We start from the raw sequence: 26,272 nt of genomic DNA on the forward strand, positions 1-26,272 counted from the left end.
AAAAATTATCACCCTCCCTGCTTTTGTATAAAGGGGTTTATAAAAGCATTTAATTTAGTCTCATTTCAGAAAGTAAACCTAAGTTTTAAAAACCCTGTTCATCCTGTTGTTTTTATTGAAGGGGAAAGGATGGTGCTTTTTTGTCTTTCTTCTATTCTTTATTTTATGCATGCACAAAACAATCTTTAAACTTAAAAAAAAAAAGAAAAGAGACAACCTCAAAGAAAGTAAAAAACTAAGAAAGAAAAAGAAGAAAAAAAATCCACTTTATATTTTATACTTATCAATAGTCACTGGCTTTTTATTTTTACACTGATCCCTCTTCAGGAGTATATGATAAGCTAAATATTCTAATTCTGTCTAGCCAAGACTTTTATCTTGTTTTCATGCCACAAAAAGCATAATTCTCTACAGTGGGTTTCAGGTAAAAGTGAATATTAAGTCTTCCACTGCACATAATATGAGCCAAGGATTGCTAGAATTCAGTCTCTGAATATGGCTAATATGAAAGTTTTTTTATAAAACACCATGGCATGGGAAACCTTTAAAGCATGGTGATTTCATTTTAACAGCCCAGTCACATTCATATCTACTAAGTGGTATGAATTGAATTTAATGGGACATATTGCCAGATAAACAGGATTGCAATCTACAGGTGTTCACTGCCCTTCTGTTCTCTACACCCAAGCTTGGGCTTCCAATACAATTGATGATACTCTAGCCATGCTCACTTTATGCTGATTCCTTATGACAGTTTTGGAGTTAGTGGAGGAGAGTAACTGGAATAAAGAATCTCTAAAAAGAGCAGGATGGATACTGGGAGATGCTACATATGTGGAGTGAAATATCCTGTTTTATATATGAGACAGTCCGCTTTAATTATTTAGTCACTTTACAAGTATTGTGAGTCTGAAAAAACTTGAAACTCTTCCAAAAAATCCAGATAGACTATTTTAGATCCTGCACACCTGTAGAATCTGGTCATTTTTGAGGCAGTTTACGTTTTCCTAAGCAAATTGTGAGTATAGTTTATAGAACTTGGAAATACATGTGATAGCTTTTCCACGCTCTTGTTGAATGACCTGTTTAAGAGAAAATTGAAAAAGCATAGTCAAATGTAACTAATTTCAGGGGACATTGGCAATCATTAATATTCCTTTCAATTGTAAATACATTGTTTGTTCATTGTTTGAATGCCATGGTTCTTAGATTCATGTGATTTCCATATTGCAACAGCTCATGATTCATTTCCAAGCCCAGTACAAAATATTGATTATTTTCTTATAAAGACATAAAAGCTTTAAATCCAAATTATTTGAAGGGCTGACTACTGTATTATCTTGCAAGTGCATTAAAATCTGATGAAGAGGCTCTCTTCTAGGTTTTATGATGAGAAATATAAATGGCTTGGAGTCTCTCAGTGACTTATCAATTATTAATATTATTTCTATTATTATTTCTGATATGTCCATAACATAAGATCTTTAGACTTGTAGAACATTCTTATCTTCCCTAAGGATGTTTTTTTGGGGGTCCCTTTCTTTATGATCACTTAATACTTTGACATGAAAATGTTTTTAATTTCACAAGCATTTAATTTCTTGAGTTGTCAGTTTTCATGATTACTGAATTTTCTATGAAATTTTATCAATTACCCATATTAAATGCTTTGTTAAGAAAAAGAATGCAAAAGATATATATAAAAATATTCACTTTATTCTTTAGTATATACAGAATACATGAGGAACAAACAATCATGTACATATTACTAGTTATTCCATCAGTTCTGGCTGCCTTACCACATTCACAAAACACCAAAAAATTAGTTTCCTATAAATTAATGCAGCACATTATTATTTAAGTTGCCAGAGTGGTAAAAACCTGAGTGTGTCCACCAACTAAATTACTTCCTAGGAAATTAACTGTGACACTTCAGATTTAACTGTCATCATTCTGCTTTTGCCAGGTTGTTCTTATGTTAGATTTTTGAAGGGTTATTTCATCTCAAGTCACCTTAGTCCTGAAAACATAATGTCTCCTTTTTACCTATAACTATTCCCAAAAGGTAACGTCTGTTGTGGCAGCTCCACTTATTTCTGTTCACCTGATTTTCATATAATTAGAAATGAGTTTGCCTTTGATTCATTAAATGCGCTTTCAGCTAAGACTATGGAAAGGCTTTTCTTCAATGAAGGCATAAGTATCTGGATAGATGCATTAGATCTCTGTGATACCCCTGTGAAAAAGGTATCAGTGATCAGTTTGTCTGAACTGTCCCTCTCTAAAGTTTTGGATCATAGCCCTTAGTCAGAAGAGACAGATTGATTTAAACATACTATACAAGAACCGAGTGATGTCCAGTTAGCATATTCCACTGGCATAGGGGGATAAATTAACAGAATAGATTCTTCCCTCCACCTGCTTGAGGCCTGCCCTGTTCCCTCAAATCTCAGGCAATGGAGGTGACTCCTTGGAATATATTTGCAGGGAGGTAGAAGGGTCTTTAGAAATGAGGAAAAGTGCATTTGCATTGCCTAAGTAGAATTCTGCTTGCAACATTATCCTTATTTTTCCTTTGGGGAAAAAATCCTTTTTATGTTAAATATAACTCAGATTTAAGTTACATTTGAAACTAATTTCATTAAACTGTGTTTCAAAGTAAATTTAATTACCCTTTTTAAGTGGAGCATTCAAAAATGTAGCCTTTTGTGAGAATTTTTGCTCTAAAAAAAGTAGGGGATTGAGAGATCAGCATGCATAATTCTGGCTTAATGTTATGTTGTATTTCAATATTCACTGAATGTGCAGGGGCATCTTTCCCTATCACTGTGGAGAGAATGTCCTTTGAAAGCAAAAGGGAATTAATTTTTTCTGTTGAATGTAGTGTTTACACTTCTTTATTGGCAACACTTCTTCTGTGGGTTGACTAATATAAGCAATTACATAATTGACAATGTCTACACCCAGGTAGGGATGAGAAGACTGCTGCATAGGTTTAATTTATACTTTGCACTCAACTACCCGAACATCAATAAGTCTAAGACCAAGGTAGTTGTTTTCAGGAAGAGTGGACTAGTTATAACTGGACCCTGGATAGGGAATATATAGATCAGGTTAAGTCCTATTTAGGGCTTGTTTTTATAGAAACAGGCTCCTGGCTCCCACATTTTACGAGGAGTTCTTTAAGGGCTACAGCCTGTGCCATAAGGCAGCTCACCAGCCACAGCTACCCAGGTTCCCTAATTCCAATCATAACGGCATATAACAGCAAAACAGTCCCAATGATTACATATGGCGCAGAACTGTGGGGATATATAAAAGTCCCCTTATTGGAACAGATACAGCCCATTTTCTTGAAATGCATCTTGGGGATGGACAAATCTACCCCAACTCCAGCAGTAAGGGCAGAGTTTGGTATACCCCCTATACAAAGCCATTTAGTAATTGAAGTATTCAGTTATTAGCTGAAGATCTTATTTATGGACCCAGATAGACTACCCAAGCTTTGTTTTGAAGAACAGTTGTATAATATGCCTTCTCGCACTTGGGTTGTCCAACTCTCAAATGCCATATCACAATATGAATTCTCTATCCAATTCCCAGTCCAGTCAGATCTGAAGGCCAAAAAAAGCTTCAAACAAAGGGTCATGGATGTGGCTGCCCAAGAGGATATTGCATCCTTAAACATGTTAAGTCCTTGAAGTGGCTGGCTCAAGCACAAATCAGCCTTCCAGCTAGAAAAGTATTCAACAGCTTATATGCCCCAACATCTTAAAAGAGCTTTTTCAAGAGCTCTTTGAACAACTAGACTCCATGGTAAGATATGGGAGGTTCCATGGAGTTCCATTTGAAGAAAGACTGTGTATCTGTGGTGCACCAGCTGTTGAAGACATTGCACATATCCTCTTTGACTGCAAACTGTATTCAACAGAAAGGACTGTTTACTTAGATTCCTACTTAAAAACTAAAAAATACTGGAGTACCCAAGAGAAATTGTCTTACTTTTTGCAGGGGATGAACCTGCATATTACTAGTAAGACTGCACTCTTTATGTCAAAGGTGATTTCGAAGAGGACAGACTATTTAGATCAGATTGGGGTTAACTGCAGGGGTGATGACTTATTATGAATTTGTTCTGTTTTCTTTGTATTTATTTGTATACTTGTATTGGTTTTATACTTTTGATATGGTCAGATGACTAAATTAATGAAGTTTCTGTTCTGTAATTGATATGTCAGCCTCAGATTATGCAAAATATTCACTTTAGTGGAATTACCAGAAACAGATATAATTTTTCTTAGCCAGAATGTGAGATAAGAGAGAATATATACTTTTGACACCAGTTTTAAAGAAGGAATTGATTTTCCTGATGAAGAGAGTGAAAATGTTGTGCTGTATTTGTTAGTAAGTGGGAAGCATTTGAACTTCACATAAATGGCATTTTAATAATAAAACCATTATTTTGGCTAATGGCTAATTATTTTTCTTTCTTACAGCAAGCAAGGATTTGGCACAGACATCCTATTTCATGGCTACCAACAGGTTGTTATCCTGAACCTCTTTGTTGCACTGTTGTAGCACACTATAGCTTCCTTTACTGCAGGGCCCCCTACCTGTGTCTAACCCTTGTTGCAACAGGCGACTGGGCTGTCTACTGTGGTGGTACCTTCCTGTTTGCAGTGCGGTGTATTGTACAAGGGCCTAATGGCACAAAGGGGTTAAATGCACGATGTGAAGTGTAGTGGTGCTTTCTGGTGGCATTTTCTCGATTGTGAGTGCATAAGTCTAAAATTGGTAGCCTGAATAGCAGCTAAAGATTACAGAGAGATAAACTTAACCTAGAAATCCGAGCATCTTGGTAAGTACAAAGCTATTTCTAGTTTACCCTTGTAGTTAATGGCAATTTTTTTCTTAATAAAAATATCAGTTTGTTTTTAAAAATGAAATTAAGGCATTAATTAAAATATGTTCTTAGATACATTAGAACCAGTTTATATATTTATCGTTGCAGAAACCATCTGGTTCTGTAATGTAGTTTTTTTTTTTTTTTAAATAAAGCCCTACTTACTGTTTAACTGGTCATACGCTGGCCAGTGACTCTTTAGATTTAAAAAAAAATGTATGGGTGAAAATAAATGTAAATTTGGTAAATACATAACAAGGGAAAGGCAAAGCAAGGCAAGGATTTATTGATGAGAAGCACAGCATAAAAACATAACTATACGCTTGGTAATTTTGTGGATAAGAGATTTTAAGAAGTGGGAAATAGCTTAATGGAGTTTCTAACTTAGCATTTCAGCCTTGAGACAATGAAAGCAGAAAACAAAAGAGAGGTAGCGGTGGATTAGCATATATGTAGCAGAAATTAAAATGGGATGAAGAATTTCATCTAGAAAATTATAAGAAAAAACAAATGGGGGGAGGATGAGATCTCCTAGGAACTAAGGATTCAATTCAGACATTAAGCCTGATGAAGGAAAAAAAAAAAGAACCAGCAGGCTACCTTAGAATACTTGGGGTGAATGAAAGTGTGGATAAGGTATTAAAAGTCACCTGATTACCTTAAGAAGTTATAGTAGTTGTGTGGCTAAAAGATGGAGAATCAGTTTGACCTCCCCAGAGCTATTTTTGGAGTGTTTAGATGAACAGATACCTATATTATTTTAAGAATAAGCTAACATCCTCATATGGAAAAATGCATGAACAGGTGACTTAAATGTAAATATACCATGATAATTTGGGCAAAAAAAAAAATGGGGTTGACATATAATTGCTATTCCAACAGACATTTTTCAAGTGAACATCAAATTTTGAGGCCATTTTAGAATATAAAATAGGCATAGATTGATTGCTTCTTAAACAATAGCAATTAATGTGTGCTACATTTCCAGGCTGAACTTGAAGAGAAAATTTGGTTTCTCCTTACTTGTTAATTTAGTTATTACCTCAGTAACTTTCAAATAAAATGTGAACAACAATACAGTAAAATCTATAAGGAGGTGATTTTTGCAAAAGTGTTATATGCATTAATATTTTGGCTTTTTTCAATACTGCGATGTATGTTTTAAATGTGAAACAAAATACTGTGGTTCTCTCATATGTTCATCAAGAGAAGTGCTAAATTCTTTTATATATCTTTGATTTTTATTTTTTCTAACGAAGTCCAAAATTTAAAACTTCAAAAAATGTTTACAACCCATTAACATTTGCCTTGAATATATGTTGATAAGTGCTTTCTCCTTGTTTTTTGTCTTTTCCATATTTGGCGCTTGTTCTTCCATTACGAAACATTTCCAACCACAGTCTGCACCTTACTACATTTTGTCTTCAGTACAAGCCAACTGTGATAGCATGTGTATGTATACATTTGGCTTGCAAGTGGTCTAACTGGGAGATCCCTGTATCGACGGATGGAAAACATTGGTGGGAATATGTAGATGCTTCTGTTACTTTAGAATTACTTGATGGTAAGTAGTATCAACTTTCCTACATCTCTTTAAAATAATTAACTATTTTGCTTGTGATACACTGTGTTAATATAAAGTGGATTAAGGAGATATTGACTACTTTATCAATTGTTTTGAGCTTCCTGAAGGCTAAGTTTTGATACTTCAGAATGTAATGTGTAGGGTTTATTGTGAATGTTCAGGCTTTGTGTCAATTGAGCTGATGACTTGTGCTTGTGCAGTGGAGTTTTCCATCACTCTTCATCTGCTCTCTCTTCAGATTTCAGGTCCCCTGTTCTTCTGGAGCATATTTTGGGAAGGGAGGGAAAGAAATTGTTCTGGTAGCAGATGTGATTGCATCAGTGGGATGATGGTATAGATACACTTACAAAACTAAATCTGGAACAAACATCTGTCCTGGGTTCAAATTATAGGAAACACCAGGATTCAGAACAGTGCTCCCTTGCTCAATAAACCTTGCCTTCTTTCTGATTAGTCTTCTAAGTGACTATGACTAACTTAACTTTGCTAGCTATGGCTTGTTCAATGAGTGCTGGGAGAGAAGTTTTAAAGGCAAGACTTTTTAAAAAAACACCCCTAAAAAAGGCAAGGGCTCTATTTTATGTGCATGTAAGTGTATCTAGCAAGTAGCAGTGCTATCAGTGCCAGTTCACACAAAACTAATTGGAAGAATTAATTCTGCCAAATAAACAAGCCATTTAGGGAGGGAAGGTTTTTTGGGAGGTGAGGGCTTGTAAGGGGCTGTTTTCAAAAGCAAGAAAATGTGGGGGGAGGGCGGTGTTGGGGAAATTTTCTTTCTTTTTTTAATATAATTTTTATTGAAGAAATTTTAACAAGATAAAAATACAAATATTAGAAAAAATAAGGACGAATAGTGAATAAGTAAGAAAGAAAATAGAAAAAGAAAGAAAAGAAACAATTATAAAGAAGCGACTTCTGATCTTTTTGACAGCGGTTATAAATCCATTTATATCTTACCCTCTCTCTCTAAGGTTATATCATAATTTCCTTCTTTCCATAAGCTATGCTCTTACTTCTCTTTCTGTCTAATTAAAATCACTACCTGCCCCAATAAGGAGATAGACAGGTTTATTTATTTATTTTACATTGATATATTTGGAACACTTTTTCCATCTGGAACCAGCAATTGCAGATTCCATCTAGAAATTGTAATTCAATCTTTAAACAATGAATTGAACCTAGATTGTAAGGAATCATATTATTCAGTCTTGCCTCTCCATCGATACAAAGCTAATTCAAAGGCTGAGAGTTGACAGATTTCATTAAGCCAGCATTTAGACTCAGTGATACAGGGATTTTTCCATGAGTATATACTCCTGTTTTTTGCCATAGTCCTAGCACAATATATCCAAAGCTTCATATATTGAAAGATTCCAGAGGTTGAGAATATAATTTAACAAAATACTGACATTTTTAACTGTTAACTGCTTTTGAAGAATCTGGTTCACCGTAGCAATAATACCTAACCGATATGGAATTACAAGTAGACCATAACATATGTACCAAAGTTCCTTGAAATATATTACATCTCCAGCATAAAAATGATGGAAGCCAACCTTTTAAAACAACATTCCTAGATACAATTACTAATGTTGCATACGTTTACTGCTTTGTTGTATACTACCTTCAGAATTTTTATTGAAGGCTACACAAATCTAAGTAATTTGTCTTCAATTTATAGTATTTGAGAAAAAATACATTGTGTAAAAATAATCTTGTTAATAATAAAAAAGCAAACACAAAATTCAATATTAATTACTAAAAATACATTTTTAGCAGTGATTGTAGAAAAAGACATAGTATCCTGCTTCACCTATAGTATTAGGACACAACCAGTAATTTGGTTCAAACATCAAGCTGTGGCAAAACAAGCAATATTATGTCTTAATGTGGTGTGATCATTGTTTGAGGAATCGGGGCTGTGCCTCCACCTCCCAGTCTTTCGAAGGCAATTTGGTGATGCTGTGATATTAATGGAAGGAGAATAGCCAATAATTTAGAGGCATCTCAAAAATGACCCAAATGCTTTGCTTGAGGGGAAGCTTCCCAAGAGCCATTTTCAGTGTCACTCTGAAAAACAGGCGAACATTGCACCAATGATATCTGGTCTTGGGATGCTGAAGGGAGGACTAATGTGGGCCACATGTTGTCCATCTTTCACATACTATGATGTGCATATTAGAGCAATGTGCCTTCCTATCGTGATTTTCTTTGTATATTCTTAAGCATTTTCAATATGTAAACTTTTATGGGAGGAGATAATTAACAACAATTAGTTAACAGCAAGACTTGATCAATAATTTGTGTATGCTTTCTTTGTATCAGGTAGGAATGTTATTTTCATCAGTAATAAAATTGTCCTATTTTTCTCTTATACTGAAGTTCATTGCAAATTACTAAAGGATTTCAGCTATTAATTCAAATCTTACATTCATTTTCTTTCACAGAGCTAACACATGAATTTCTTCAGATATTGGAGAAAACTCCTAGTAGATTAAAGAGAATTCGAAATTGGAGGGTAAGAATTTCTCCTGGTAAAGATTATTGTTACTAATATGTTAATATGTGTGCATTGGTATTCTGCTTTAGCTTTCTTGAAATATCCTGAATAAATCCTAAGTAGAACCCAATGTTATATATTTTCCTTCACTTTCCTTTTCTCAGCAGCCCTCATATACCTTTTAAATTATCTGCTTAATATTGTTAAGAGACCTGCTGAGCAAATTTTGAGGATTCATAGGGTCTACAGAAAAGGGGAGTCTCCCTATTCCCCAATGTTCCATTCTGTAAGTGGAATCTGCTCCTATTTATAGAAATATAGTATTGAATTCCACCCTAAGCATTAAAATGAATCTAGTTGTTCTGATAACTATTTTATTTTTTAGATAAATCTGTGTTAAATAAGTATAAAACAGAACTGCAAATGAAATTAAAGTATTTGGATCCTAAATTGCTGTGCTCTTCAGTGGTGGAATATGGGGTTTGTTTTTTATCACTCCATTCTACAACATCTCATACTGTTGCAAAGATCCCCTAACTCTTGAGAGGTGGCTTTTTAGATCACAGGAAAAAGAAGGAATAGGTGAATATTTGCCTTTCCTTCTCTCTAGCCAATATGCCTTATGAATTGATTAGCTAATATAGGATCCCAGGCAATAGTTTATTGAATTAACTGGTTTTAAAAAAAAGAAAGAAAAAGAAATTTTTGATTTTTTTCTGGGTTCAGAAGCTAAGTGGAGTCAAGGTAAACATGGTTGGGACACTTTCAGGAAATGTAGGCAGGACTGGTAATTTGAAGAAAACATCCTAAAAGATGATAGTGGCAAAAGACTCCATATTGCTGTAAAGAAGACTACATGAACTTGTCCGTGTAGTCTAGCTCACCATGAAGGAGGGTTTACTTTTTAAGCAGACTTATGCTCACACCAAAGGAAGGAAACTGGGAGATGACATTTGGAAATTCTTTATTTCCCCATGTTTTCTGAAATGGATGACTTAGGATTGGAGACTATGAAGCAGTATGAGAGATAGTGTGAGGGGCTATGGAATGAAATGGGAGAGATTAGAAATGTTTCCCAAATCTGTTCATAGTAAAGGTGCTTATTATGCTTATGTTTCTCTACTCTCTTTAGGATCTGGGTAACCCCCATAGGACTTCAAATGCCCTTATAGATTGTACAGTTCAGAATAGATAACTAACTTACTCATATGTTCTTGCATAGGCTAATCAGGCTGCTAAGAAACCTAAAGGAGATGGCCAGGCATCTGAAAACTCTCTTCTCAGCTCATCTTTGGTTCAGAATTCCATTTTGGTGGATGCTGTTGCTGGTGTATCTGCAAATGCAAGTTTCCAAAAACCATCAACATCCACATTTCCTGCCCCAGTTCCTTTGAACTCAGGAAATATTTCTGTTCAAGATAGTCAAGAAAATCTGGCAATATTAGCTGCAGGAATGCCAAGTACCTCATATAGTTTGTCAACACACCAAGAATGGCCTCAACACCAAGAACAAACAAGGACAGAACAATTGTATTCTCAGAAACAGGAGACTTCATTGCCAGGTGCTCAGTTCAACATCAACTATCAGCCAAGCACTTCATTGCAGTTACATTCCGGATTACATCATAGAGCTGACAAACTCTCTGAGCATTCTATGGCCCACAAACCAGGAAACAAACATCATGGGCAGGTTGCTTCTGCGCCTGCGATAATGCCTCAGAAAATGTCACTGGATAAATACAGAGAGAAACGTAAGCTAGAAACCCTTGAACTGGATATAAGAGAACACTTTATGGGAACCGAGCCTCAATATAAAAAGCATACCCAACCCCAAACAACAAACAGCAGTTCTGTAACTTCTCCTATTAAAATGAAAATTCCTATTGCTGGTGCAGAGAAACCTGAAAAATACATGCCTGACAAAAAAGACAAAAGTGGTTCACTCAAATTGCGGATACCCATTCCACCTACAGAAAAAAATTCAACTAAAGAAGATCTGAAAATGAAAATCAAAGTGTCCTCCTCAGAGAGACATAGTTCATCAGATGAAGGAAGTGGGAAAAGCAAGCACTCTAGTCCCCATGTTAGCAAGGAAAAGCACAAGGAACATTCTGCAAACCGTCACCATGGTAGCAGTCATAAGCATAGTGGCAGCAGTAAACATGGTAGTGATGGATTAACACCAGCTGTTCTGAGGAGTCCTGTTGGTTTGAGTTCTGATGGCAGTGTCTCTAGTTCCGGCTCTTCAAGAAAGAGGCTGTTCAGCAATGAAGCTTCTCACAACCATCATTCCAAAATGAGCAAAAGTTCCAAAAGTTCAGGTAGTTCATCTAGTTCTTCCTCTGTTAAGCAGTATGTATCCTCTCTCAACTCTGTTTTTAACCTTCCCTTACCCCCTCCTCCCCATGTCACATACCAGGTGGGCTACGGACATCTCAGCACCCTCGTGAAACTGGACAAGAACCCAGTGGAGAACGGTCCTGATGCCAGTCACGAGTACAGTACAAACAGCCAGCATATGGACTACAAAGACACATTCGACATGCTGGATTCACTGTTAAGTGCCCAAGGAATGAATATGTAATCAGTTGTTTAGGTCCCTTTTCCCTTTTTTTTTTTTTAATTTAAGATTATTAGAAAGAAAATCTTCATCTAAGAAGAGCAAATCCAGCAGCTGTTGCTCCACCTTATATAAATATATATAGATATATATATATAATATATATATATGTATATATGTAAGTGCTGCTTTATCCTTCACTCTGAAAAGAAGAGATTTAGTAAATGAGCCTGTCTCCACATATGATAGTGTTATAAATACTCTGATGATACAGAAGGTGCAAAAATCACAGTATTTCCACAACCACAGTTAAGAACAGTAGATTAAATGGCTGCTTTTAGCTGTATGGAATGCCTCATGCATTATTTATAATTGACTATGCCAGCCACGATTTTTGTTGCTTAGTTAATGAATGAGTGTAAATTTTTTGTGTATTTATACTGTATGTATGATTTGCATGTTTCAAAGAAGGGATATGTAAAGTATACTGACAAATGTTTACAACAAAAAGTGGAGAGAATGTACATACATTTTTGTATGTTTAGATATACCATAAATACTCAGGATTGGAGCTGCTTGTAAGTATAACCAGTGTACCTAACTTTTTCCCTTGTGTCAGCATCGATAAGGAAGAAACTTCAGTGGCACTTCATGTTAAACGTTGGGCCTTATTTGGGAGCCACTTCTTGAGCACCATCCACTGACTGGGGATCATGTGCTGGTGGGGAGTGGATGATCAGCCACGGCAGGGTGACCTCAGCCAAGCAATGTGAAAGTTGCACGGGCCTCCATTTGTCATAAACCAATCGAGTGCTGAAATGTCAGTAGCTTTCAGAAGGGGGAATGAAAATAAAGTTTATATAATCTTTTTGATGTGAAAGTGCATTTAAATGTTTGGCTTGATGCAGTAATAGACACACAGAGCTGTTAATAATGGTTATATAGATTAACGTGATTTAAGAACTGAAATAAGTAAACTTCTATAGTGACATTAGTAAGTTTTTTTTTAAACTTAAGTTATTAGTGAACAGGGATCACTGTTTTCCATTAGCATTTCATACAGACTGCCACATTTTGAATTTAAAAAGTGTGTTATGTGAGTAAAATGCCATTTCCTTTACAGGTGGAATACTATCTTTGCAATAAATAAGTACAATTGTTGGTATACCAACTTCTCCCTTATCTCAGACAATAAAATAATTGTCACGTGTGCTACATGAATTGTACTTGTGATTGTAGTAACAAAACTGGAGGTTGTTTTTTCAGATCTGAATAATCACTCTCCAATTAAACCACTAGTATACATTTTTATGGCTGTGTCATATTACTGTTTTCATTCACTTGCCTTTTTTTAAACAAATGACTGTTGTGAATGTTGATGAGTTCATGTTTCAAGCTGATGTCCCATTTTTACCAGCTGTGACCCTAAGTGCACGGAAATTACCTCAGCGTAAATTCAGTACAGTAGCAAGTGTTACTTACTGGGTGTAAAATCTAAAAGATTTTGTTAAGTTATCCTCATATCTGAGAGGGATCCACTACTTGGTAACATCTGTTCTTGCACAGTTTATGCTCTAATTGGTTATAAACATTTCAGAGAAAGTCTGACGTTTTAAGCCCTTTAGCTAGTGCTTTAGGTAATTGTTGAGCATGTATCCAATTAGTGGTTACAATATAATGTAACTACTGTTGCATCAATTACTATGTAATATTTAGTTGCCGGTAATGCAAAACTTTGTACTGCATACTTGAATACATTTTTTTGAATTATGGGTGTCTTTTTAATACTTTAACATGGGCACTATGAATAATGTATCTTCAAATTTTAATCTACTCCTTAGCTCTTCAGTCTCTTTCATCCATACTTGTTACTTCTTCACCCTTGTAATTTTTATATTGAGAGTATTTCTTAAACCCTGTATTGTGAAACTTGATCCTGCGTTGTTGCATTTTAAGCCTTTTTAGACTTTCTTCACTACCTCATTTATGCTATGAAATCCTCAAGAGCTTTTGACATACAGTGTAAGAAAGATTAAATGTTTTAAACTGTGATTCCCAGTAGGAAGAAGACAAACCAGTAAATGTTTGCTTTAAATAAAATTTATTTACAAAGTCTCATAGTATTTGCTTCCCAGCTTGCAGCTTTGCCTTGGAATGCATTTTATCCATTACAGTTTGAAGATATAATGGGCACATGGCTATAGATCTAAATAAAAATTACCCTTGAATTTTACATTTGTTGAAATAATATGCTTGAAGTTCAATTTAGGTACTTGGAACCCAGTCCTCTGTATTTCTCAACAAGTGACCATAGGATTGGGATTCTGGTCTGCCCTTATTCCTCTGCTATTTGAAATCATTGTATATAGACTGAATGTTCTCTAATATTTTCATTTTCCTGTAGATTGGTTTCTCTTAAAAAGACATAAACCTAATTGAACAGCTATAAATTTCTGCAAATGCAGAAGAATGTGAACTCTAAAATGCTGATCAGACATGAATAACAGATCTGTAGAATTTACTTAATATGTTAATGTAATGCATAACTACTTGCTGTTTCATGAATACAAGAACTGTTCATAGAAAATGGCTCCTGCTGGGGGGAAAAAAGAGGAAGAGGAAGGATTATTTTATTTCACCAGTAACATATTTTTATGTGACACAATGGAATGCATGCTTGAGGGATTTATATGTAAATTTTCCCTTGTTTATGTACACAAACCCACACAGAGTTAGCAGAAGTCTGTTCCATGTAACTCTCAATCCAGTTAGAGACTTCTGAAATTGTAATGGCTTAATTCTTTATTTGCATTTTCATTTTACAATTAATCTGGTTTAAAGTTACTGAACATTATAATCCGATGTTTATCATTGTTAGAATTTCCTGCAGTTAAGAAATTTACTCTAGGGAAGAACTAATGTTCCTAACGAAGGTGAAGATCTTAAGTGCTAAAACATATTTTGGATTCAGTATAAATGTTGCATAAATGTTCCATGCTAGCCAGCCAACTTCATCCTTGAGCATTTGCTTTGTTAAGAGTGAAATTCAGTTTCTACTCCTGCCATGAGATTTGGAGAAAAGAAGCCACAGGGAAGAAGCCTTTGCCCTCTTGCTGCCCTTTTCAATGGAGGAATACTATTCATAGAAATCTTAGATTCTAACCTTAATTTGAAGCAATTTGTATGTGTTGTCAATGTGTATATTCTGTTTAGAGTGTATGTCAAGCTCCCTAGGAGCTCATGCAATATTTAAACAGTTAAAATTCAAAAATGTATACAACTTGTAAACCGATATATATCTGAAAGCTAACTTAACACCTGAAGCTGCTAACTTTGCTGTTGCGCTTCATGTTGCTCCAGTTTTTAACTTAATATTTTTATTTAGAAACTTTCAGTATTTTCCTCTCATTCCAAAACTGCCCTTAAGGAATCTATATTCCATTCAGCAAATAGGTAGACTATGACTGAAATCAAGAGGGAGGTTGTATTTGTGCTAAAGAAAGCAACAGTAAAGAGGAATTGGACAAGAAACCATTATGGAAGAGGAGTGAAGTTAACAAGGAAATGTCATAGGTAAGAATACTATGTCCAGAGATGGAATAATGCTTAATAGCATATAGTAGCATTTTATTTAAGTAGCCAAGGTTCAGGTAATCTGAATGACAAATGGGAAGAAAATGGGGCATTTTGTATTGTAACGAATTATAGCTGTTAAACTGGTGTAAGAAATTTGAAATCTCTGAAAGCAAAGATGCTTGTGGCCAAAGAAAATAAACTTTCATTCTATGGAAGAAAAAGAAGCATAGTCACTGTGAAGTTCAGTCATAGGAGTATAGACAAGTCAAGTTTTACTATAATTGCAATGAACTTCAGCAGACCTTGCCAGTCATCAGGAATGATCGCACTGTATAATATCTAAACCTGAAGAGCATGCACTTCCACTTATTAGTGACTTTTTCAATCATTTTGAGAAGGCTACCATACTGGGGTTTGAATGACTCATTGCTACATTGCTTTGATTCTTGCATTTAAATGTTCTGCTTCAGTGCTTAAAACAAAGTAACCATCAGAAACTATTACATGACTATGAACATTAGGAATTTAAAGAATTTCTTCCAAGAACAAGTTAGTATATCATGTAAAAGGATTTAACAATTCTAATCACATAAATACTTTTATGTGAAAAATTAGGGATTGACTTTTTTTTTAAGGTGGCTCATATTTAAGCTTGAACAAATTAGAAATTAAACTGGAATTTCACAATACTTTAAATAATTTCAGAAGAAACTATTTCCTTTCCAATTAGCTGCTATGATCTGATAAATTCTAGGAGCAAACTCCTTTAATGAAGCTTTCAAATTTCTTACCTACCCATTAAAATATAAGAACAATTGGTATATATGGTTTGGGGAAACAAGTATTCAACATACAGAAACGGCAAGACTCAAAATACAGTAAAGTAAAAATAAATATTTTTTAAAACTTTAGAATTCACTGCTAGTTTCAAGTATGAAAGATCAAAGGCTGCCAAATGGTAATGTAGTCCTAGATAAGGGTATGTTCAAGTACAATCAGTATTATGTGCTAATTTAATGTGAAATTAAGGAAAGTTGGATTTCTTCTTCTGTATAAATCTGCATGTTTCTCCTTTACTGTCTTTCCCCATCATTGGGAGCAACATAGGCAGGGTACCAAATCCCCAGAGGATGAGAATTTTTACTAGGTTCTTTGTTCCCAGATTCCTGTAAAGCCTATGTTTGCTGAAAACAGTGATGGAATGTTTTACGGAGAAGCAAGAAACAAGGTGGAGGAATGCTATGGATATAAATATATGCTAGCACTGACAATTACATAGATCTGAGTGAAATATGGATGGCAGAACACTTGCAGGGCAGGATGACCCAAATGTGAAGATGTTTACAACAGAAACTAAAAGATGCATCAAAAGGTGCTAAAGATAATATCAGTGGGGAAACCTGTTCTTCCATTTGCTAGCAGATAGAAGAACAGACCTTTTATAGCACAATGTAGTATTAAAAACAGTTAATAAAACTAAATTCCAAAAATGCCATTTTAAAGTATACCGTATATACTTGCAAATAAACCAAGAATTTTAGGCTCCAATGTGCACCCAAAAAATCAGGTTCAGCTTATCAGTATATATAGTCATACTTTTAAAAAGTACCTGTATATCCTGTATAGTCTATCCACAGCTAAGCAGACCCTCAAATTTTTAACCAAAATACCATGAAAAATGTGGATCGGCTTGTCTGGGGTGGCACATTTTTTATGCTATTTTGATTAAAAAATTGAGGGTTGGCTTATCCACATATGGGCTTATACATGAATATATACAGTACATCAAGAAACAGCATTCAAATAAGGTTTGTAGAGTCCCTTAAAAGATGGCAGTTTAGGCTAGCTGCATGTCTCAGGAGAGAATACCATAAAATAGGATAGTTAAATGAACTTTTCAATGCACAAAATGTCTGTCTATACTTGAATGTTTAAGTAGTTTTTAAAATAGTTTTTGAACTTTGTTGGAATTGCCTACCTGGGCAATCTAGACATGAGTAACAATCAAGTCTTGTCTTCTATCTGTAACATTGTTTAACGTAGAAATATACACTCCAATGTAATCCAACACTTAATGTAAAGAGATTTCTGAGAAAATTTGCACTGGATTGTGCTATAGCATTCCCACATTTACATGTAATACAATAGGTTCTTGAAAGTACTGTTGCTTAAGAACACAAATCTGAGATTATCAGGAATATCTTGTGTGCTGGTAATTCACATTGGACTCTTAATTTTATGCCAGAATCTAGAGAGTACGAGAATACTTCTTTCTCCAGGACTGTATAGATTATTATTTTTAGCTTATGGTGTTGCAGGTTGCTCCAAAGGCTTCTCCGCCTCCAAGTGGCTCCACTGGAGGGGAAGGGCAGGAATGTGAATTGTTTCAGTAAAAAAAGCCCTGATAGGTCTAATTATTTGAACTTATTTACACACACACACACTCTTATTTGGTAACTTCTTTGATACAAAGTTCATTCAGAAAAGGTGAAAATTTACTATTTCAGCATCCTTTACAAGTTTTATACCAACCATAGTTTCTCAGTTTAAAGACCATTTTTCCATACACACAAAATAATTTGACATTTGTTTAATAGAAGCACTGCCAAGTTTCATGAGTTTCGTATTATGAAAGGGTGTTGCAACAATTGTAAGGCAGTAGGCCGTTCATGTTGGTCCCTGCATGGAGTATTAAAAAGACAGAAATTAACAGCCAGACAATAAAACCTTTGGGTAGAAATCATATTTCATTTCTCATGATTTTCTACCTGTAGAATGTCTATAAAAGAATTATATCTGTATCTTAGGTGTATTAAATGCTTTATTTTATGTACTCAAAGTCAAAGATTGTGCTACACCCTGAAAAAATATGCCAGTGTTGGCATTGATCCAAGTTCTATTTTTAAACAAAATTTAATGATCTTAATGTTTTTAAGATAATCATTATCCAGCATTTGAACTGAAGGTCGTGCTCTAAGATTATTGAATTTCTTTTTATATACATATAAATCTGTAAAGTAAAATTTTTTAAACTAGTTTGACTTTCTCTACAAAGTCACACAAACATCCCTATTTAGCTCAGAATCTTTAAATTTAATGCCATATGGCCAGCTGTCAGATAATTTATTCATTTATTACATGAAGTTTTATACTGCCCAACTCACCATGGTTCTTGATAGTTTATATTTAAGTGATAAATACATTTTCAAGTTCACATTATGTGTGTTTCCTTATTTTCTTTTCAGATGGCTATGTAACAGAAGAATCTGAATGTTGTATTGGCACTTAGTAAAATAACTGCGATGTCCTGTAGCTGAGGTTGCCTCTGGAAATCTCAATTAGCCCACAATATGGTAATTAGAATAATGCTTTAAGCCCTTTACCACTTGACATTCCAGTATCTGAAGGGTCACCTCTCCCTGCGTAATCCTAGACAAATCTTAAGATCATCCTGAGAAGTCCTACTTCAAGTTCCTTCACATAATGATATGCAGCAGATTCCTTGAGGGTCTGGAAATGTTACTGTGGTTTGCTTTCAGAGTTGTTGCTATCACAAGGCAGGCAGGCAGTGAGTGTCTTAAAGGGAACAGATGAAAACAACATGGTAGTGTTCTGCTAAAAGAGCTTATGGCAAGGAGATGTTCCTTTGGTCCCTCAAGCTCTCACATCTCTAGAAAGTTTAGGGATTTTCTGGGGCAGTCTATGGACCCACAGAGGATTACGGGGAGAGAAGAAGAAGGGAAGTTGCCTGACTTGCCAATAGAAATCCATTGGGTACTGCTGGAGGAAAAGTCAAGTTTTGGAGAGCCAGTTTGGTGTAGTTATTCAAGTGCTGGCCTAGAAACTGGGAGACTCGGAGTTCTAGGCATGCCTGAGGCATGAAAGCCAGCTGGGTGACTTTGGTCCAGTCCCTCTCTCTCAGCCCAACCCACCTCCTAGGGTGGTTGTGGGGAAAAATAGGAGGAAGGAGCATTAGGTATGCTCGCTGCCTTGTGTTGACCAAATAGAAAGGCTAGATATAGATACAAATACAGATATATAAATAAGCAGATGCTTCTTTCAACAAACTATTTTTCCACATTAGGTTGATATTTTTAAAAAATGAAGAGTCCAATCTAAATTTTTGCTCACTGGAGTTCCATTCATGGGGTAGACCTTTAGAAAAAAAGGAAGGAGGTGATTTTATCCATTCTTCTTCTTGCAGCCCCCAGTCCTGCTATGGATAGTGTGTTTTTTTCCCCTCAGAAAGGAATTACACTCCAATTTGTACAAGAGCTCATCAAGAATCCAAATAGTAACCTAGACCGCTTCACTGTAAATACATTTCCAACATATCCCCATCAAATACTGAGTTTAGTTTAATTCTGAACAGAATTCCTTTGTAGAGTAACTGTACAACTTCTCTAAAATTCAAGTATGTCAGACTTGAGCTTTCATAACTTTACCAGTATGACTTCAGAATTATTCCCATAGCTAGTCAGTAGCAATTGGAATGTTAGCAGTTGCTAGAAATGCAATTCTGCCACCGTTTGAAAGTTTCAGTCTCATTAAAAAGGGGGAGGGGAGATAATTCTTCACATAAAATTGGGTGGAGGATCTATGGCCTTTCAACTGTCATTGAATTATAAACTGCAACAGTCTTAGCTAGCATGTCCAATAGGGAGGAACACTGGGGATTGCAGTTCAGTAATGTCTGAAGAGCCAAGGTTCCCCATATCTATCTTAAAGTAACAGCATCTTCCTGCCTGTCAAAAGATTTGGACTAACTTCATGAAGGGTGCTTGAAACACCCCAGATGCTTTTGCAGAAGTTAAATGACTTAACACAGACAAGAAAGGGATATCTCACCCTGCACTATTATCGAGAAGGCTTTTCCTCAATCCTACCTGGAGGGGTCAGAAAAGATGGACCTTTTGCATGCCATGGATGTAATTGTGATTGAATTGCAATGGCTAATCTACTGTTTTATTTTTTTTTAAGGAACTCAAACTCAATAAACTTAATTGTGTTAATGTGAATTAAACTGTCTAATTTTATGTATACAAATCACTTACCTTGTTAAGCACAGATGTACAAAATCGACTGCTTTCTCTGAGCAATGCTTAGGTAGTGAAGGCATAAGTCCTCTGTGGGCAGCTATGTAAAACATGGCTGCTAGTTTATCCATGGCAGCCAATGGTGGCTTTCCAGTGGCCATCTCAAAAACAGTGCAGCCAATGCTCCAGATATCTGATTTCCTTCCATAGCCAGATTCATTTATCACTTCTGGAGCCATCCAATATGGAGTGCCATGCACAGATTTCAGAGGTTCACTATGTGTATTAGTCAGACTCACACAGGCTAAGCGCTTTGCACATCCAAAATCTATGAGTTTGATTATGCCATTAGGCATAAGCATAACGTTGTTTCCTTTAATATCTCTGTGGACCACACAGTTTTCATGTAAATATGCAACTCCTTGTACAATCTGTTTTGTATATTTACAAAAGACCATTTCTGACAATGGCCCAAAACGATGAATAATACTGGAAATGGAGCCACCGGGAACAAACTCCATGAAGATGCTTACTATGTTATCTTCTAAACCTGTCCCCAAGTATCCTACAATGTTGACATGTGTTAGGTTTTTCAAAATCTCAACTTCTTCTTGCAGTTTCTGGTATTCCTTTTTATTGCCAGCTTGGTCACAAGCATTCAGTGCTACTTGTTTCACGGCTATTAATTGTCCTTGGCTTGTAAGTCCGCAATAAACCTAAAAATCAAAGTAGGTCATTTTGACATAGAACAAATAAATAACATTTTTTTGATTTTATTCAGCTTAATCACTTCAGCAATGGAAGTTAAATGCCCCCCTTCCCAAATGTCAAACAGTTCAAGGAATCGCTTACCTAGGGAGATGCTGGACTCCCTACTGCTGGATATGTTCAAACACAGGCTAGATAGAAATTGGTCAGAAGTGCTCTAATTTTTCTTTCTGCACTGAGTAGGAAGTTGGACTCAATGGCATCGTCCAACTCAGTCATTTTATGACATCATAATTGTATAATTCTACTATGTATTTACTTATTTCATTTCTATCCTGCCAAATCAAAGTCTCAAGGAAGGTTACAACGTATATGACACACAAACTGAAAAATTACAGCAATAATATTGATTCAGCCCCTTAAATTGTAGACCTGCAAGGTCAGGAGCAGTGTGACCCAATCCAGACCTAACATTGGAATAGGCAATGAGCCAGATGGCTTCTGACAAACAGAATTGCTGGGATTCAGTCTGAGCTTGTTTCATCTCATCTAATCCTTAACAGCCCCAGACACCAAGGACATTCACAGCATCTGCAGAATGGCCCAGAATAGACATGTACAAACTGGATATCAGCATATTGATTACTTACCGCTCCCAGGAGTTTTATGTGGATGGTAAAAAACATGGGGGAGAGGACCAGGTACTATACAGTAGAGGCTTCAGATCTGGTCACTCTTCCCCTATAATCACCAACTGGAACTGCTCGCTCAGGAAGAAGGAGAACCACTTTAACATATTTCCTCCTATCTCCCAAGTCTTGAGGGAAGTATAGGAGGAAAGTGAGGTTTGAGTCTGACCAAGCATGGGTACAATCCTTTGTTAAGGACTGCCTTATGGTAAAAGTGGCAAAATGTGCATATTTTTCTATTTTGTGGATAGACTGGTGGCCCCATTTAGGGTGACTCAGTCCCTCTTGGGTAAACCATCTCAGGGCCACTGTGAGGAGTTTTCAAGGTATCCGTCAGATAAAGTCACTTGGATTCATACAGAGTTGGACTCTCACTGTGCAGATCCAATAGAGGTGACTAAGGTGAGATCTTGCTTGGTTAACTGAGAAGAATTTGAGCTTCTTAGGTTAGGCTGAGGAATGCAGCCAGAATTCTGCCTCCTATGTTTTAGATCCATGTCCTACCTGGCTGATCAAAGCCTCTTGGAAGGCAACATGTGGTTGGATCCATGCAGTGGTAGGTGCAGTTCTGCTTCTTTTGAAAGAAGCAATGGTCTGCATTGGGTCTGATATCAATTAAGATAAAACCTCTGTCCCAGAAACTTGGGAGAGTCCAACATCAGCCCCAGTATGAGGTTAGCTACTCAAGAAGAGCTGCTCCTGGGTAGCTGATACATTAGCAATATAATTAGCTTCTCCCTACTTTCGTTGTAGACTCTTGCAACCCCCCACCTTTGAAATAGGGCATCTGCTAGGCCAAGGCATCACATATGGTCACACATACAAATCAACTCTGGCTGTTGAAACACCCAAAACCTCAGGGCTATTGACGTCTATTCTCCCAACCAGATTACACTAACACCAGCCAAGACCATGTGTTACTTCACAGTTAAGTTGTGCAGAAACAAGTTTTTATCATGTTTGGACCTGGAAGTGAATAACAAGACCCTGGAACTATGATTCCCAGAAATATGGAGTCCAGGTTCTTTGTCAAGCCAGCTGGGCTATATGAGAGGACTGGCTTCATATTGCTCATCCCCTTCTCTTACAATGGCTATATCTTCTCTACCCACACTAAATGGGCCCTCTTCCTCATGACATTCTTAGTATAATAGCCCAACTCCCTCATCCTGTCAAATCAGTTTAGCTATTTGGCAAGGCCCCTCCAACAACCAAAACAATACCCCATCTATCCAGACCTCTATCTATTCACATATTACAAAAGTATAGATCACAAATCCATAAAATAAAAAAACCATCCTACATTCCCTCCTTCCTGCAAAGTTCTTCTCTTACTAGAACCTGAGGGGTAGGTGATAAGTGTGAGTAGAAGCTCCAGCGTGGGCTTATCATGCATTTACTGTATCTTAACTTGTGTCACTTAAGAGTAGCTGAAACAGGACTATAATTAATTATCAATACACAAAACCCTCTACTTTGCCCAGCTTCCTGTCAGCTATGGTTGACAACTCCCACTGAAATCAGTTGTGGAGATGTAAACACTTGTATATCTAGGAAATTTAGTCATAGGCCACACTCCAAAACAAAAGAGGGTCAGGGCAAAATCAGTTGAATTAATTACTACTGATGACTACACAGTCACCCCACATAAAGAAATCTGTTGAGAGTCTTTTCTAGTTTTAACAATAATCAGAAGCTTAGTTTGTTTCCAAGTTTGTATCTCAGTGTCCTTTAAGTTTGTAGTTTATGTTATTCTATGCCATTTTGAGAGGACTTTGTCCAAAAGATTAAAATGTTTAAAAATACATTATATGAAATACGTACAGACTCAATACAACTTACTGTGCCATATGCTCCTTTTCCAAGGATTTCACCTTTGGTCCACAAAATAGAATCTTGGTTAATTAAGCTGTTTTCTGAAGAAGCAGTTCCATATAAAAGTGGATTTCCTTCATCATATTCAATGAAATCCAGACAAAAATTCTGCAAATAATGGCAGAAAAACAGAGTGAGCACACTGGTAGAGGAGGAATACAAGATCAATATAGAATGTCAGTTGTTCTCTGAGTTATGTTTATATTCTGTGAATTCTACACAACAACATTTGAAATAGGAAAGAAGTTCTGCTTGTCATACCATGGCCCTGAGACTGAGATTGCTACTATTTAATTTACAATTCAGAGACACATTGGTTGTATATCTCTAGGATAAATATACAATGGATTAGTATTGTCAAGAAACATAATCTAAATAGAGATGAACACCAGATGCTGAACATAGACAATAGAGGACCATGATCTACCTGCTCTGCTTGTCAGTGTGTGAACAGATCAGGTTATCTATTAGAGTAGAAAGATATTATGTTTGATCCAGCAAAGCAATTCTTTTGTTTTAACTGCTATTTAACAGCCATAAATATAAAAATGAGGATATGAGAGAACGAAGAGCTCAAGTCTGCCTAAAGGAAGAACAAATAAGAAGAAAGAGATGTAGAGATTGAAGTACAGCACACCCTGAATATTAGACTACCTGTGATATTATAAATGTAGGATACAATGGGGCTCACTTACCTTATTATTTTTAACATTTGCTGTTCTATCATCTGTATCCCAACAGTCTCCATTTTGTGCCTCCACATTTACATTTTTGATCATCGCACTAGAACTGTTGCCATTTGCCCCACCCAGAGAAAGCAATTTAGTGACTGAACAACAAAATATGTCTTCCGTTACTTCCTTATAGTCTTCATAACCAAAGACATTTGTATATGACTGAGAGACTGGGTTTGCAAGATAGCAAGTCCATGCAGGTGTCATATTTGCTATAGTGACATTTCCAAGCTGGAGATTTTCTGGAGAAAGTGAGCTTATTCGGTCTGTAAAAGAGGATGCAGAAGGCTTTTGATTATCCTCACAGTGTAAAATCTGGCTTGCTTCCTGCTCCACAAGGCAACCAGCTGTTTTATTTTGTCCATCCCTTAAGATTCTACTCTTTACAGCATTATTTTGTTCATTTGTATTTTTCACACAGCTAAAGAAAGGAGCATATTCTGCATGAATTTTAACCTCTGGCCAAAGTAACTCCTGGATGTTGGTAGCAAATGCTTTCCTAGGAAAAGCATCATCATCATCATCTGAAGTATATTCCAAAGAGACTTCTTCAATTGGTGACAAGCCTGAATTAGGAAAGACTTCATTTTGCTTTGCAGATTCGGGAAACTCAGTGGAAATCTGAGCTTGCTGATCCGTATCTTCATAATATGACTCAGTGTTCCCTTTTGGCTGAATCTGCAGATCAGCACAAGCGACAGGCACATCTTTGCCCTGTTCTAGACTGCAGCCTGTTAACTTGGACACCTTTTTTGGTGCCACTTCTTTCTCCTTCGGCTTCTGCTTAATACTGAGGCTCTTGTGTGATTTAGAGTATGTTTTCCTCTGGGGACTTCTTATTCTGCTACTCTTCTTCCCACTGAAATGGTTGGATTTATATTTCATAGCATTACACCACCCAGTTGGAGCAGAATGCACATTCCTGTTACCTTTACTCTCATCATATCCATCAGGCTTACGGGAATATACCGGAGTCCCAAACATTTCATAAATGCCAGGACCTTTGTCGTTAGAATTTATTTCCTTGAACATATCACTGTATTTCAGATTCAAATGGCCTACTGAGGATTGTGTTTGTCCAACAGGCAATGGAGACATTGCTTCTCTCAAGCTAGCAGAATTTTGGGAAATACAGGGAAGCACTTGCTTTGTGGAGCTCTGCCCATTGTGCTGGAAGCATTTTTTTTCCTGTTGGCAATTATTCTTCTGAAACTTTGAAGATATCTCAGTCTCTTCATGAGACAATCCTAAAGAATGAGAAATAGGATGTTTTATCTTAGTTTGATGCTGAATGGAACTCTTGCCCCAAATCATTAATTCCTGAGCCATTCTGGTACACACTTTAGTTCTTAAAAGAGGCCTATTTCCTTTAAATCTGTCACCCTTCTTGTGAGCAAAAATATTGAAGCTTTGGTTTATGTTAGATAGCATGCTCTTTCTTGGGACAAACATGTGGAAGTTAGGGGAAGTTGAAGAGGTTCATACATAGATGGACGGGAACAGCTTCAATAATCTTGCTTTCAGCTGCTTCAGATTCAATTACATTTTCTATTCAAGCCACCTGTTGGGCAAACAGTGGTATCAGATAATTCAAGACCAGCTAAGGTACTGAGTCATTAAGGCATGATCTTTGACAGCTTTCTTCTGCACAGCAGCACTTCCAAATCCAACCCTTTTTACACTTTTGTTGTGATATTTTCACCTCTGATGATTCTGCTTTGCTTAATCTAATTTAGGGACACTCTTAGTTATTGCAACTTTTTTCCCACTCCTTGGATTTAAAAATATCTTTGTCTTCAAGGATGACATTCTGATTCTTTTGCTTCAGTAAATATTATCTCACTTGGGCTGAAACAGCATCAGAACAATCAAAATCACAACTGTTGCTTATATTATTTATATTCTCAGAGGTCACTAGTACTTTGTGGGTTTCACAATTTGGTACATTTTTGATGTATGCTTCCGATTTGTTGCATTTCAACTGGAGTTCAATTTCTCAGGCTTTGGAATAGCCATAGGCTATGTAATATTGTTCTGAGTGAACGAATGTGAATTTCCCAACTGCACAGAGAAGCTTCCAGATGTATTAATGAGAATGTGATAATC

At 36.2% G+C, this 26,272-nt stretch overlaps 2 protein-coding genes across 5 annotated transcripts in view; one reads left to right on the forward strand and one right to left on the reverse strand.

The window, feature by feature from the left end:
• CCNT2 (cyclin T2) overlaps positions 1-20,108 on the forward strand; it is a 33,025-nt gene extending 12,917 nt beyond the window's left edge. For 2 of the 4 annotated variants that reach the window (XM_015887872.3, XM_088146495.1), the window contains 4 exons: positions 4,497-4,542; positions 6,304-6,467; positions 8,936-9,006; positions 10,211-20,108. In XM_015887872.3, coding sequence (XP_015743358.3) covers positions 4,497-4,542; positions 6,304-6,467; positions 8,936-9,006; positions 10,211-11,572 — 1,643 coding nt within the window. In that variant the 3' untranslated portion in view covers positions 11,573-20,108. Of the gene's footprint in view, positions 1-4,496; positions 4,859-6,303; positions 6,468-8,935; positions 9,007-10,210 lie in introns of those variants that run through there. The other 2 variants (XM_088146494.1, XR_015797193.1) reach the window with 2 other exon arrangements.
• On the reverse strand, positions 17,737-25,615 carry MAP3K19 (mitogen-activated protein kinase kinase kinase 19). Its single transcript, XM_025165938.2, has 4 exons — positions 24,128-25,615; positions 23,400-23,540; positions 20,179-20,876; positions 17,737-17,803 (listed from the first exon to the last, which is right to left on the reverse strand). Exons 1-4 carry the CDS (start codon positions 25,595-25,597, stop codon positions 17,737-17,739), a joined length of 2,376 nt encoding a protein of 791 aa, XP_025021706.2. The 5' UTR covers positions 25,598-25,615.
• Between the last annotated feature and the right edge of the window lie 657 nt (positions 25,616-26,272).

This window comes from Python bivittatus, unplaced genomic scaffold (assembly GCF_059951505.1).
Source record: "Python bivittatus isolate LINGU-HERP-01145 unplaced genomic scaffold, Pbiv_v1 ctg000480_np1212, whole genome shotgun sequence".
In the NCBI taxonomy this organism is placed as follows: Eukaryota; Metazoa; Chordata; class Lepidosauria; order Squamata; family Pythonidae; genus Python; species Python bivittatus.

Excerpts from the sequence above, each read along its gene's own strand:
- MAP3K19 (XM_025165938.2), bottom strand. The coding sequence starts at position 25,597 with ATGCTATCTAACATAAACCAAAGCTTCAATATTTTTGCTCACAAGAAG. Across the intron at positions 23,541-24,127 it reads CAAATGTTAAAAATAATAAG|AATTTTTGTCTGGATTTCAT; the intron begins GTAAGTGAGCCC and ends CATTATTTGCAG. Across the intron at positions 17,804-20,178 it reads GTACATCTGTGCTTAACAAG|GGACCAACATGAACGGCCTA; the intron begins GTAAGTGATTTG and ends TACTCCATGCAG.